At 38.4% G+C, this 14,770-nt stretch overlaps 1 protein-coding gene across 1 annotated transcript; it reads right to left on the bottom strand.

Annotated features, from left to right (window-relative positions):
- Positions 1-147: 147 nt before the first annotated feature.
- nup107 (nucleoporin 107) lies at positions 148-14,654 on the bottom strand. Its single transcript, XM_005811186.3, has 27 exons — positions 14,573-14,654; positions 11,618-11,697; positions 11,167-11,256; positions 10,485-10,570; positions 10,272-10,407; positions 10,090-10,193; positions 8,937-9,052; positions 8,820-8,868; positions 8,530-8,601; positions 7,598-7,686; positions 7,451-7,526; positions 7,255-7,368; positions 7,077-7,167; positions 6,874-6,953; positions 6,287-6,346; positions 5,556-5,701; positions 5,427-5,475; positions 5,280-5,349; positions 4,367-4,482; positions 4,103-4,292; positions 3,165-3,271; positions 2,653-2,755; positions 2,417-2,577; positions 2,227-2,352; positions 1,001-1,114; positions 686-853; positions 148-351 (listed from the first exon to the last, which is right to left on the bottom strand). Exons 1-27 carry the CDS (start codon positions 14,578-14,580, stop codon positions 244-246), a joined length of 2,709 nt encoding a protein of 902 aa, XP_005811243.1. The 5' UTR covers positions 14,581-14,654; the 3' UTR covers positions 148-243.
- Between the last annotated feature and the right edge of the window lie 116 nt (positions 14,655-14,770).

Genomic DNA, 14,770 nt, shown 5'->3' with positions numbered 1-14,770 from the left:
CAGCATATACTTTGTGGACCTCCCGGAGTTTTCCAAAACATAAAGATATTTGCTCATTTTTTTATGTCTTTGGGAGAACAAAACAAGGATTCTTTCAGAATTTGATTATATTCAAGAGGAACTAAAAGCATATATTCACAGCTCCGCTACAAGAGAAAAAGCTTTTATTTTTGCAAAAAAACAATTTAGAAAACAAACAAGAGACTAGGAATTCAAACAATGTTCTGAGGTTTATTTCTAAGGTCACGGCTGAAGGTCGTAGCCCAGCGGGCCGAGTCCCTGATCCAGGAGAGCGAGCGACGACTCCCGCAACTTCTGGAGAAACCTCCTCAGCTCCTCTTTAGAGAAAACCTGCAAAGCAAAAAACCTTTTTTTAACTTTTGAAGCACAGAAATCTCTGAGGATAATCTCAAATTTTCAACCATCTAAACTCAAAAATTTACACGTTTTTTCTTGCAAATTTTTGAATGTTGGAGCTTGGAAATGTTACTGTTTCCCAAGTAATCACAAATTTTCTGATTTTTTATTTTAAACAATTTTAAAATGTTAAATTTTTTCCTTTACATTTCCTGACATTAGAGTCTTTAGGGGTAAATTTACTTGGTTTCCATCTATACGGCCCTAACATCCCGTCGTAGAGAACTGACATTTAGAGCCGATTAAAGCTGGAGGTTATCCCAGTTACCTGGTAGAGTTTATGCTGGTCAGATGAGATGATGTCGGTGAGCCGCAGCGCCTCCTGGTGTCTGGAGGAACTCTGCAGCACGCTGAGCAACAGGAAGGTGAGGCGGGGAAGACAGAGGGAGCGCAATGCCGCCATCTGGTGGCTTCGCTCCTCATCTGACTCAGACTCCTAGGAACAAATACACAATTAGTGTGTTTAAGTCTGGCGCAATAAGCAACTATCACTTGATAAATTAAAAGGAGCTCAATAAAATGTTTTATTGTTTTTGGTTGTAATATTTTGGACAGGGTTCGGTTTCTAGCTAAATGAACGAACCTTTCTGTTGTCGACCATCCAGCCTCCGTCTACGAACAGCAACACGTTGTAGATTCTCTCCTTCACGTCTTCAGTCAGGACATCAAGGCGACTCGACCACTCCGTCCTGGAGGCCTGAAGCACAAAAACACTCGGTTCAACTGGAGCTGCAACATGGCCGATCTTTATTCCGATTTCAGACATGTTGGAACTAAACTTCCTGCTTTGTTTGTTTTTGAACAGAACATCATTTTATCCCTGAATCTCAGAGAGCAACACAAGCAGAGTGTTTTCTTCCCCACTGTCGCCTCATGCTTGCTCAACTGGAAGAACTGCAGCAAAGGTAACAACTCAATGAAATCTGTTTGCCTTTCTCAGAAAACTGGAAATTTAACCATTTATTTGATTTGAATTGGACAATATGTAGATGGAGCTGAAATTCTTCAGTCTGGTAAAATTAATTAATTTTGTGAAAAAGTTTCATATTTTCTCACTCATTTCAGAAAGTGAAATCACACAAACTGAAATATTTCAAGTCTATTTCTTGTCATTTTGAAGTTTCTGGCTCTGTATCTGAATGCTAAAATCATATTTTATATCTGTCAAATATAGCTGGAAAATATGGCTTAAAATAAAATCTACGACTTCCAGTACCAGATCAGATTTCCAATTTTATTTTTTTCTTCACTTTTTTTCTAAAAAAGAAATTACAAATTAAACCCAAGGAGTGCATTAGTGAGAAAAAAATCCAGATTTTCCAAAAGTCAAATCTTCACAAACCCAAAATTTGTTTAATACAATTATTTTATAAATATTTCTACTGTCAGACTTTGAACTTTAACAGTCCACAAAGTAAATTGGAACAAATTAAGTTTGTGACAACGTCTTTCATTCATGATTCATCGACCAAAGTTCATCAATTCTTCTAAAAATAAGCAGCAAATCACAAAATGGCTCCTCTTTAACCCTTTAACGTTTTTTGAGATGTGGCTCAGCAGATGATCCACCAGGGCTTTGCTAATTGCTGCTGGTTAGTCTGATGGAGCCAAGTGGGGGAGGAGCTGCGCTCCTGAAGGCGGGGCTAGGTCCACCCAAGTGTTTTGCACAACTGAATGGTTGCCATGGAGATTAAAGGATCAAAGCCAAACTCCAGGTTTGTTTTTGATGAGGGAAAAACTTTATAACATGATATAAAGATTTTTCAAAAAGTAGATTTTACACAATACCGCCTAAGAATCAGTTTTTACCAGGTACTCCTTCTCTTTCATCTCATTGGCCACTCTCTCTGTGAATTTGGCCTCTGGCGCCAACGTCGGCCTCTGTGGAGCGGAGCTGCTGTGGCTGAACCAGTCAGTGAACGCCTCATGGGCTTCCTGTAGACGGATAGCGTTAGCATTGGTACCGCACGCCGATGTCATCAGTGCCCCGCCCACTGACCAGGTAGGCTCTGATGCACAGGTGCTCCCTGATGGCGTTCTCGTCCTCCGCAGGAAGGGGAGCAGTCTGACCCACTGCGGTCCACTGGGAGTAAATCTCCCTCATCGAATCCTCGGGAACCTTGGAGAAAACAGCCTTGGCCGCGTCATGTTTCTGCAGCGCTGAGGCGGAAACAAGATGGCGGCGCGTTCAGTCACAATACCAGAAGAAAAGATTAAAAAACGAATCAGAAGTACCCAGGAAGTTCCTCATGATGGCGTTGGACTGCTTCAGCGCCTCGGCCCGGTGGGCGGGGTCAAACAGCAGCCAATCAATGATGTCAATCTTCTTCTGGTCGTCCTGTGAGAGCAGAGGAAACGGAAAGAAGGAAGGAAGGAATTAAGGATGAAAGGAGAGATTGATGAAAGGAAAGTAGGAAGAAATTTAGAAAGAGGGTAGGAAGGATTGGAAAGGAAGAAGAAAGGAAATACGTAAATTAGGACACATGGAAAGAAGAAAGGAAGCAAGGAAAAAAGCAAAGAAGGAGGAAGGGAAGGAAGGAAACGAGGAGAAAAGAAAGGAAGGAATTTAAGGCAGATTTGATGAACCAGTCTCAGATTTTTCTTCCTGGTTCCATGTTGAACAGAAAAAGATCAACTGCAGTTTAGGAAACCCTCCAAGAACTTAATGTTAAATATGGATCCTTTCATTGTATGAAAACATCTGGTTTCAGCTGTAAATAACGTTTTAATCCGGCGCTGGTTTTTACCCGAGTCGTTCCCGTCTCCAGCGTCTGGCTGTGATGCGTAAAACCTGCGTCGTCTCTGCGCCGCACCGTCTCCACCACCAGCCGGGTGACCGCAGAAACGTCCAGGCCTGAACACAGACGGCCAGTGTTATTCAGAGCGCTGGCCGCCAGGGGGCGCTGTGGAGGTCTCAAAGTTACAGGGACGGTGATACAAAATAAAATGTATCCCACAAATTAAACCCTAAATGTTTTATTTCATCTTTTGTTATATAAAAAATATAAGTTAAAATAATTGATTTAAATTAGTAAATTTTTTCTGATCCATCAAACTAGCTTAGCAAACAAACAAAATGGAAAAATTGAAAGGAACCAACTGCTGAAAAAAACCCCAAAAGGACTATGAAAATAAAATAAATTTAATTAATACGTCTGTCACAATAACTAATGTTGCTACAAAATGCATTTCCCCAAAAGTTATAGCAATAAACAATAATGTTTATTAAGACCATTTTAAAGGAATATAATAATAAAAATGTAAGAACACATTCTCAAATATCAATAAACTTTAAATTCTAATGAGTGTTTAACACTGGAACTGGAATACATTTTAAATATCCAAAATAAATAAACAAAAACAACAGAAACATAAAATAAATTATGAAGTCTGTGTAAACAAAATTGTCCTAAAACAAAAAAAAAAGGTTAGTTGAGATCAAAACATGAAAAGAAGACTTTTATCATCCAGTTTTTGGTTTTAAAAATTACATATTTTATCATAAAGAGACAGGATTGTTATTAAAAACTTCATTAATAATAACATTTTCTGCTGCAGAACTCATGGTCATCTAAAATCCAAACTATGAGGCAACATTTACACTAAATTATTTGTAAAAATTATGGAATGATGAATTAAAAACTAAACGTTTTGCAACAATGTCTGCAGGTTTGCAACAACCGACCTGCTGCAGTTGCCAGCTGCAGGCAGCGGGGGCGCTGCTCCGGCTGGCCGACCGTCTCCAGGAAGGCGGCGTACTGGTTGGTGGCCAGCGCCGCGGGAAGCTGACCCACGTAACTCGCCACCAGGTCGGTCTGCTGGTCCCGGATCAGGAGGGAGACGTACGCTTTCAGCACGTCCACACACACTTCCTCCTTCAAAACAAAGAAATTACCTCACTGCTACTTCCCTTCACGTCTTATTAGAAATATTAAAAACAAAACCTTACCTTTAAAGCCAAACCAAGAGAGCGGAAAAACAACACCAGGTGAGTCATGAAGCGCAGCAGGTGCAGAGGGAGGGGCTTAGAGGCCGTGAGCCAATCAGAAAACTCCTCCATCAGACCTGAGACAGAATGAGCAAAAAAAATAAAAATCTGCAAAAACATCAGAAACTGGAGACAATTTGTTGATTTTCAGCCACATTTAGAGACTCTGTAAGAAAGTAATGAAGAACCTGTTTCTAGTGCCAAAAGTATTTACACCCCTAAAAAAATAAGATTAAATAAAACATTTAGGGTTTAATAACATTATTTATTTTGTGTTATGTTATTTAATTAAAGAAAATATCTGAACCAATATCAGAATAATTATTGGAGGGAAGGAGAGAAAGTAGGAAACATGGGAAACAGGAAGAGGAAGGAAGAACAAAGAACATAAGGAAGTAAAGAACAAAGGAAAGAAGTAAAAAAGGAAGAAAGGAGAGACGCTAGGACACATGGAAATCAGAACGGAAGGTAGAAAGGAAACGAAGCAAGGAAGGAAAGACAAGGAAATCAGGAAGGAAACAAGCAAGGAAGAAAAGAATAAAAGGAAGGGAGGATAATAGGACACATGGAAGGAATGAAAGGAAATTAAGTAAAGAAGGAAAGACATGAATAGAAGGAAGGAAGAAAGAATGAAAAGAGAAGTTAGGACACATGGAAATCAGGAAGGAAGGAAAAAAAGTAACCAAAGAAGGAAGAAAGGACAGAAGTTAGGACACATGGAAGGAAAGAAGGACCCGTGGGAGGCTCCAGTTGATGATCAGATGGAAAATGTTTGGTGGGTGTGAACTTGTGCGAGACAGTAAAGATCAGAATGCGGCTCCTTAAAGTTGACCTCTCTCAGCCACCATACAGGAAGTAAACCGTGAGATCTCACCGTCCAGATCGCCAAGAATCACAAACTTTTGGATGATGTGAAAATGTTCTCTGGTCTCCTCCAGAACTCTCTGTTCCAACGACACAGATTCACAGGTTTAGTCATGTGTTCATAATGCCGCCCTCATTCATTCATCAGGAGGTTCACCTTCGTTTCCGACGCCTGGAGCTCCTCGAAAACTTTCTCCATGGTCCAGCTGAGAGGAAGGAAGGAAGATGGCAGAGAAATGAGAGACAAACTCCTCCTGCGGTTCCTCTTCAGCTCTTTGCGTCTTACTTGGCCTCCAGATATTCCCGCGGTAGTGTCTCCAGCTCCTGATGCGTCATGCCCGATGACATCAGATCCTTTTCCACCAGCGAGTCCACCATGACCCGGAAGTACGCCCAAACGCAATCCTCCCACGACTCGCACACGGCCAGGATCTGAAACACACAAACGGCCATCAGCCAGAAACTTTAGATTCAGATTTATTATCGAATAACGTGAAAATAAATAAATCACGTAAGTATGACAGAGAGGCTAATTTCCATATGTAGGTTATATTATTACTATAGTTACATTACATATAACTTCTAATATTTATAGTGATCATATGAATTAGATTTTTTTTCCAAAGTCTAAAATTCCACAAGTTAAAATATATTTTATTTCTTAATATTTTTAAATTAAAGTTGGGAATTTATCACCTAAGTATTTATTCTTTTGTACTGGTGTTAATACTTGTATATCAACTGTAATAACTGGACCTTTTTTTTTATTTCTGCACATGCAAATTGTTTTATTAACGTTAAGATGAACATCTTACCAAGAATTTTTGGTCTAGTTTTTAATGCAAACGTCTTAATTCACTTGAAATAAAACAACTTCTGAGTACATTTTCAGCGAGTTTGTTTCAGGTCAATAATTCCTTAATATTGATGAAACATTATTGGCTTCAGAATGGGCCCATGTTGAACCTTGGGGTGCACCTGTTTCATTCTGAGCTACATCGGAAGTGAAACACTCACCGGTTTGATGTTTCCACTCAGGCTGGCGTAGATCGCCCGTTCGTATCTGTTCAGCTGCTCCTGAAACAAAAACAAAAAATTCAGATTTGAATCAGGGCTGAACGATTAATCGTGATTAATCAATTATTAAAATAATTGTCAACCTAGTATTCCATTAATCATTAACTGGAAAGCACAATCTAAAAAAATGCCGATTTGCTTAAAAAGTAACAAACTCAGGCCACTACCAAGATGGCCGTCAGCTACAAAGTTCCTGGAAGTGTGACGTCACATGACGACATGACAGGAGCATTAAGCTCCTTTTGAATTATTTTTTTGTGTAAGAAAATAGGCTTTTATGAAAAATATGCAGATTTCTTATCCAATTAAAAGTGAGAATAATTGATTCCTACAATAATCACTAGGTGCAGCTCTGCTCTAAGTGTGAAATGTGTCTCAGTTAAACTAAATTTTGTCTAAATTCAGTTGTGTTTGCTAGGAAAAAAGAAAAACAATAGAAAGAAATATGGGAGACTTTTTCATTTAACTTTCAAACATCTTAATTTATAAGTGAATATTTTGGACGCTGCAGGTGAAGGTGAGCGGACCTCCTCTGCCATCCTCCAGCAGCAGGCCTTCCAGATCCCTCGCTGTGGGTTTCCCTCAACAGGCTGCAGCTCTGAGTTTCCTGCAGGAACAAACAGTCACGTTATTCCTTATTTTTGCAGTATTTTTCTAATTTTCTATCTGTGGTCATCATAAATCCTAGTTTTAAGAACGATAATCATGTCAACATGTGGTCAGTAGTGACCTGAGGTCATGTTGGGGTCATGGTATAGTTTCCAGCCCTCCAGAGTTGCTGCTCTCCAGGCCTGACCGCAGCGTTTACAAAGCCTCTGAGCCTGGAAACAAAACGCAAAGCATGCAAAAACGCAATAAAAGCTGAAAGGGAAGATAAATCCTGATTAACGAAGTGAAGTTTGCTCCACCTCATCCGTCATTCCCGCTCGGATCAGGGTGAACAGGTTCTTCAGCAGCCGGGCGTCGTCTTCTCTGTCCAGGTCCGCCAGAGGGCGCTGTTGCCGGAGGGGAGCGTCTGGGTCCTAAACAGAAAAATGCAACCGTTCCATGCCAACATGCCAACAACAAGTACAGATCCGTTTCCTCTGCAGAACCGAGCCTCACCAGCTCTGTGACCAGAGGAACGTGGAAGTCGGAGGCGCTATTGCTCCTCATCTTCAGAGCGTGAAGCGTGTTCTCCCTGAAACGCAGGCAGGTGTTTTAAAACACACAGGTGAGTTTCACCGAGGAATCATTAACAGATAAACTCACCAGCAGACGTTTTTGGCGTAATATTCAATATTATCGGAAAAATCTCCAATCTGATCCTTGGCGATGCTCTCCAGCCAATCAACCACCAGCTGCAGTAAAAACACATTTTAATCTCAATATCGTTTTAGTAGAAGGAGTCTAAAACTGTTCAAAGTAACAATGAGCAAATATTAATCTTTAAATTCAATTCATATTCAAAAATATAAAAATACTTTATGGTAAATAAAAAATAAAAACCTGAGTTTTCTCTAGTATCAGGATTGACTATCTTGCCATAACATAAAGAACTGAACCTTCCATAATATTCTGAGTAAACTGAAAATTATTATTTTCTCATTAGTGAATTTACACATATTTAGAAGATATTTTTAAAAATTTGAGCTGTAGATGAATTCTTTGCTACAAACTATCACTAAAGAAACGCAAACATTATTCTGATGATTAATCGAATAAAAAACTAATTTTCATTTAACCACTTTAGCCTTTTTATTCAATATTAGAAATGCATTAAAATGCTAATTATAATAGTACTAATTATATTTCCATTTTTAATAAGAAAATAAGCATTTTATTGTCTAGAATGCAAATTCAAATGAATTCAAATGTTACTTGAGGAGTTTTGGCTAAACATATTTACAGATACAAAATCTGTCATTATTTTGCGCAGTTTTGTCTTAATTAGTGCTCCGAACTTGTTTTCTCAGCAAGTTAATGATTAGTCGATTACTAAATTAGTTGAAGATAATTTCATTAATCGATTTATCATGATTTTCCAATTAATTGTTTGAGTCTTAAATGATTTGTTGTTGCATTTTAGGCAAGAAAATGTTTAACTCAATGGATTTCTTAATTTATACTTTTAAACATTACATAAAATAAGCTTAAGTGGTAAAATAAAAATTATGCAGAATGTTCCGTTTCTTGCGTGTTACCTGGCTCTGTCGTACGACGGCGTCTCTCTGGAAAAGTTGCTCCACAACAACCTTCTCGCTTTCACTGGGAACCTGCAGAAAAATGTTTTAAAAATCTCATCTGGATTTTTCGTTGGATGCATCACGACGTTTTCTGACATGTTTATTGCTCAAACGTGACTACGGTTAACAAAATTAACGACGGATGAAGAAATGATCCCTTATTTCTTTCTATTTTTCTTCCAAATTCAGGAATTCTTCTAATCTTGCAGCTTTTGTCTCATTTTTAATTTTAAAAAACTTCCACTTACAACCATGTCGACCGTCATGTCTTCCTCCAGCGCCAACTGGACCCGATCTCTGCAGAAGCAGAAACCAAGTTAATTTAAAAAGGAGACGAAGGCGCGCTGAGGGAATTGGATGGATACCTGTAGAGAGAGGCGATGAGCCTCCAGGTGCAATTCTCCTGCTGCAGCAGCCAGCGGACCCCCGCCGTCTTACTGTTCTGACCCGCTCGCAGCACCACGGACTGCAGAACGTTCACCTGCAACAGAACCAAGATCAGGTTCTGTCTTTATTCATCAAAACGCAGTCAGAAATGTACATTTTTCCTACTCTATTTAAAAAAATACCTAAACTTCATAATCTATTTTAATTACTGTTTGGGTTGTTTTATTCATTTTGGATATTTAAAATGTTACAGTGTTAAATGGTCTTTAGTAATTAAAGTAGTTTTTTATCTTTGTGTGGGTATACTTGCATTAATATTACTATTTAAGTTCAATATGGTATCAAAATAATGTCATTGTTTATCACAATCACTTCTGGGACGATGTAATAGAACTAGGGCTGGACAACAAGGCTGAAAAACATGTCAGTCGATATCAGGAATTGATTTGTTATTTTGTTTTAAATATCATTTGGTGTAACGTTTCCTGTTTTATCCAGCTTTTCTCTCCATTCTGTTGCTTTTTATTTTTATGCTGTTTTGAGGCACAGTGGCGGAACATTAAACTGCTGCTGCGCCAGTTACTCAACAATTTGTTGCTAGGCAACTGAAGTTGGGGGGGCCTAACTTGAAACTGCCAGCAGGTTGTTGCTAGGAAACCAAAGAACGAGTCAGTTAACTGTATCAGAGGTCAGCGAATATTCTAAATATTGAATATTTTATCAGATGTAAAATATTCAATATTCTTTTTTTGTCTCTCCGAAGAGTTTTTGCGGCGCTGGTGGCTCGTATTTTTTCTACAGTAGGCTGACAGGAAGGAGGGGGAGGAAAAGACATGCGGTAAAGGTCGTCAGGACCGGGAGTCGAACCCGCAACGTCCGCGTCGAGGACTAAGGCCTCTAAACGTGGGGCGTGCTAACCCCATGCGCCACCACAGCACGCCCCAATATTCAATATTCTTAATATTCAATATTGAATATTCAATACCACAAATTTATTGTGACACTAATCACAATAAATCAATAATATATATCATGACAAATATGAAATATACTGTTATTGATTTATCGTCCAGCCCTAAATAGAATAAATAAAATGTAAGAAGCAGAACTCCGTGGTTCTGTTTCCGGTACCTTCTCCTGGCAGATGTTCTGATAATCCTCCAGGAGCTCAAACACAGCAGAAGAAGAGTGCTTCAGGAAGGAGGCCAGGAACTCTGGGAAAAGACTGGCGGCCACTGAGCCAATCAGAGAGCCCCATGTTAAAACGTGATGATCAAAACGGCACAGCAGCCAATCAGACAGGAGTCCCTCACCAGCCTCTCCTGGGTCGTCCTCCTTCAGCAGCGCTGAGCTCAGGTTCGCCTCGTCGTCTCTGAAGAAGCTGCTGCTGTCCAACCCGGAGACGGGGGACGTATACAAGCTGTTGGTCCAATCGCTGTCCTCCAAGTTCTGCTCACACACAAATAAATTAAATACAAACAAACCCAAATACAAGATGGACACCAGCTTCCGAACGCGTGTCTCACCGCGTTGTGTCGGGGTGTGTGTGTGTATCGCGGCGTCCGAGTGCCAGGAACCAAAATGGAGGAGACGTCTGGAACTCTGGGAGTGACTTAGAGAAAAAAAGACGGGGACAAAGTTTGGGATTTAGTCCAACATGGAGTGGTTTTATGTAAAATATTTGGACTTGGGCTGGGCGATAAAACACATTTTTTGGTTTTGAAGATTTAATTTCTGGAAAATCCAAAGAAAATGAACTTCTTGGATCTCTTTAGTTCAGTAATGTCAGGGCGGCCATCTTGGTTTGGACTTTGAGTTCCAGTCTAATTTACAATGGAGTCTTAGGGCCAGGCTAAGATTTTCTTTTTTATAAAATAAAAGTTATGATGTTACAAGAATACAGTCATAATGATACCAGAGTCAAAGTTGTAATTTGACTCTGTAATTTGAATTTGACATTTTTCTTGTAATTTTAAGGCCAAATGTTAATAAAAAAAAATTCTGGTAAACATTTTATTTTAAATATCATAACCTGACCTTAATTATTCATCCTCACGAAAGATGAATAAAATAAAAATCCCTTTTTGAAAATATTTTCTGTCAATTGTAATTTATTTTTTAGAAATTAAAATTGGAAACCAGATCTAGATGGAAAATTAATTTATTTTTAACACATTGCCCAACCCTAAATTGAACTTTGACCCTCACCGGCCTGTCGGAACAGGGGAGCTGGGGTGTTCCTCAGGGAGCGGGCCTGGGTGAACGAGGCGCCGATGGGGCTGCAGCCGGGTGACGGGACTGAGCACAGAGTCAGGAACATAACCCAAACTTTTCTCTAACAGATGATTTCCATGACTAGTTCATTTCAAACCTCCAGAAAAACAGCAGTTAGCGAATGATCAACTAAACAACAACTGTTCTCTCATGTGCTGCAAAGCTACTTAGCTATCAGGGACACAAACAGCATTTTAATAACTTTACTGGACTCTGATGTTCTCTAATGGCATCTTTATCCTCTGAACTCCTGATTCACAAACCTGTGATTGGAGGACTCTCATGTCAAACAAAAATATTCTGTTTTCTCCAGAAACAACAGTCAAAATTAAGAGTTTTTTTTTTATCTGAGCTCACAAATAAAAGGATTTCCCTTTAAGGATACAGGCCCCTTTCTTCCTCCTACGGGCGGCGACCGTCACCTCATCATCTCGCACCACAGGAGATGGCAGCTCAGACTGACCCCTTCAGGACAAAAAGACACATATAGTAAGTTGGTATTTTTATTCATTTGATCACTTAAAAATGTACATTAAAGAGAAAAATATGATGAAATGGTTAAGGAGTGAGGCGTGAAAGTTTTTCTACCACCAAATAAAGTTTATTTTTACATTTTTTGAAAGTCAACTCGGAGAGTGTTTCTGTTATTTTTGTACATAAAGAAAGCTCACATGTTGCAACCAGAAAACTCTCTGCGAGTGCTTTTTGTTTTAGAATAGAATAGAAGTACTTTATTCATCCCAGCAGGGAAATTACTTCGCAGTTACAGCATAGAGACAAGACACAATAACAACTACCACTGAGTAGTAGTTGTAGATAAAATAAAAATTAAAAATAAAATATAAAATGCTATAAATTGGATGAGTCAAAAACCTCCTCCTACACTGTTATCCTTTGCTGTATTTTCTACAGTTAAATACCACAAAATGCCCAGTAAAACTACCATAAGACATCTTTACAAGTAGTTACTGTAGTTTGCATTGCATTATGGGTATAGTACATAGTATTACAGTAACTTACTGTATGTTTTGAAGTTGCAGTAATTTACTGTTTACACATTACAGTAGTGGTACTGTACTTATAATATACAGTAAGAATTATATTTGATTCCCAACGGTCATCATAGCTGCTTCATCGTGGTTCCCTGTTTCTGTATTTTTACTCCTTTAGTGGTTAACATATTTTTAAGGCAGAAAGAGAGCAAGTACTTTTGTTTTTTTCACATCCTAGCTAACATTAACATGCAGTTTATCTAGCTACGTCATCAAGCGTGGCTTCGCTTCCAACCAGCTTTTTCTCTCCAAGTGCAAGTGCAGCTCTGTCTCCGTGCTGTGGGCTCACACTGCTTCAGCTCTTCAAGACAGGTGAAAAAACACTTCTTAGAAAACTGTTTGAAGCCAAAACCTAGTCTGGAAATGTACATTTTAGATGGAGTTAAAGTAGCTTATAACATCATGCTATAACTTAGCATTATAGCATGATGCTACAATGCTACCTTTCCGTTACTAACTCTTTTATATATTGCAACGTTATAAGTTACGTGTCTGTAAATGAGGTGAAAGAAAGGAAAATATGATGTTGTTATTTTTTGAGCTGGTTCGGAGTTAACGTTAGCTAAGGTGCTAATTTTACCGTTGAAGGTTTTAGCTTGACTTTTGCCGCTTAATCTTCCTCGGGCGGCTTTGGGTTGAGATGAGCTCAGTGCTGATTGTCTGTTAGCATTGTTGCTACATCCTTTGTATTTATATAACGCTAACTGATATTTGATCCCCCCTTTTTTTTTTACATCTAATGACTTCATTTGTTTAAACCATGACATTGCAAATGTTAAAAGTGCAGATTAGCTACGTAGGTCAGCAAGGATGAATTTCTAACTTTGTTCTTTTTTTTTTTCTTTTCTTCAGATGACCTTTTTTTTTAACTCCCAAGCTTTTTCCCTCCAAGTGGCTGTGCAGTTCTGTCCTGCTGACTGCTAACATAGCTTCATCTCTTCAAAAGACAAGACAACAGGTAAAAAGACAGCTCTTCAAACATATTTGATTTGAAAATGTAGATAACTTCCTGACCATCTCATGACCTCCCACATTGTCTGTCTTATTCTTTACAGTTCAGCTTCCACAAGACGGATCCCACTGATTTTGTTTGACGAATGGAATAAAAGTTCTTCTGATGTAGGAAATGCATCTGATATAACAATATTTATTGATATGAATGCTTACCATACAGTACATTATCACACTTGCACTGTTATTGTGATGTATTGTGTAACAGTGCACATTTAAGCTACTGTTAACTGCTTTCTGACAATGCAGCCTCTGCTGGTTTTTGACTGTTCACCATTTCAACGATATATGTGTTCATGTTGGTGCATACCTTATGTGGTACATAAAATTTGTAGTGCCCAATTTTTTTTAGTTGCTCTTTTGTTGTACAGTGTGCAACAAATACAAAAAGTTATGTAAAGATTGTTATTGGATCCAGATGCATTTAAGTGTCCATATTGAATGAAATACAGTTCATATTCAAATGAAGTTAAGTATATTCTATATTTTTTTATAAGTCAGTCTTTTAATAGTTTATGGCTGGCACTTGATGCACACATGTTCATGTTGCTACATACATGTGCCATAAAAAATATTGACATGACCTGTAGTGTGTTCTGTGGTTTTGTTGTTTTACAGCACATTATATTGTATTGTGACATTGATCTTATTCACAGTACTTGGACTAAAATGTTTTTTATGAAATTTTTTCGGTTTATGGTAAAATATTCTTATATTTAAAAAAATGTAAACTTTAATTTACAGTAAACCTGACATTATGTTGTGAAACAAGTTTACAGTAGACCAGCTTTACTATAAAATACAATTACAGTATTATACTATAAACTACATTTACAGTAAAGCAGTTATAACTGTAAAGCACACTTACAGTAAAAAATCACTGTGAAATATAACAGTAAGGGTACTGTAGAATGGTAATTACAGTAACTTACTGGCAGCACTGTTGCCAGTAAGTTACTGTAAGTAAAATTACAATAAAAGGTCTAACAGTGTGGAGGCTACTCTGGCGCCTTTTGAGTTTGGAGACCAGAGTAGCCGTAACACACGTTAATGTATTTATTTCCTCATTTCCAACTATGGACAATATAAATAAAGTGTAAACAAAAATAGCTTGCTAGCATCAGCATTCACAGTGGAAGGAAGGGTTAGCATTGTTAGCATAGTTGGTTGCCGTTAAAGAAAACTACGCAGCAAGAAAATGAACACAAACAGAATATAAAACAAGGAGCAAATTAACCACAACTAAAAACTTGAAATTGTAAAATGACATATTTTACCAGTCCATTTTGGAGAGCTCTCAGTTCCCGCTTCACGAGGTTTAGCAGGCTTTCTTCTTCTCTTTTAAACTCTCTGTCAACTAACATGCTTAATACTCTCTACTGCCCCCTAAGGCAAAGAGTTAGATTGCACCCACACGGAGCCTGTCAAAGCAATTTTTTAAAAGTTAAATTAAGTTTCTTCGTGTTTAAATGTTA

The sequence above is a fragment of the Xiphophorus maculatus genome, chromosome 17 (genome assembly GCF_002775205.1).
Source record: "Xiphophorus maculatus strain JP 163 A chromosome 17, X_maculatus-5.0-male, whole genome shotgun sequence".
Classification (NCBI taxonomy): Eukaryota; Metazoa; Chordata; class Actinopteri; order Cyprinodontiformes; family Poeciliidae; genus Xiphophorus; species Xiphophorus maculatus.
The sequence above is the reverse complement of the archived record's forward strand: the minus strand, read 5'-3'. Positions and strand labels throughout refer to the sequence as shown.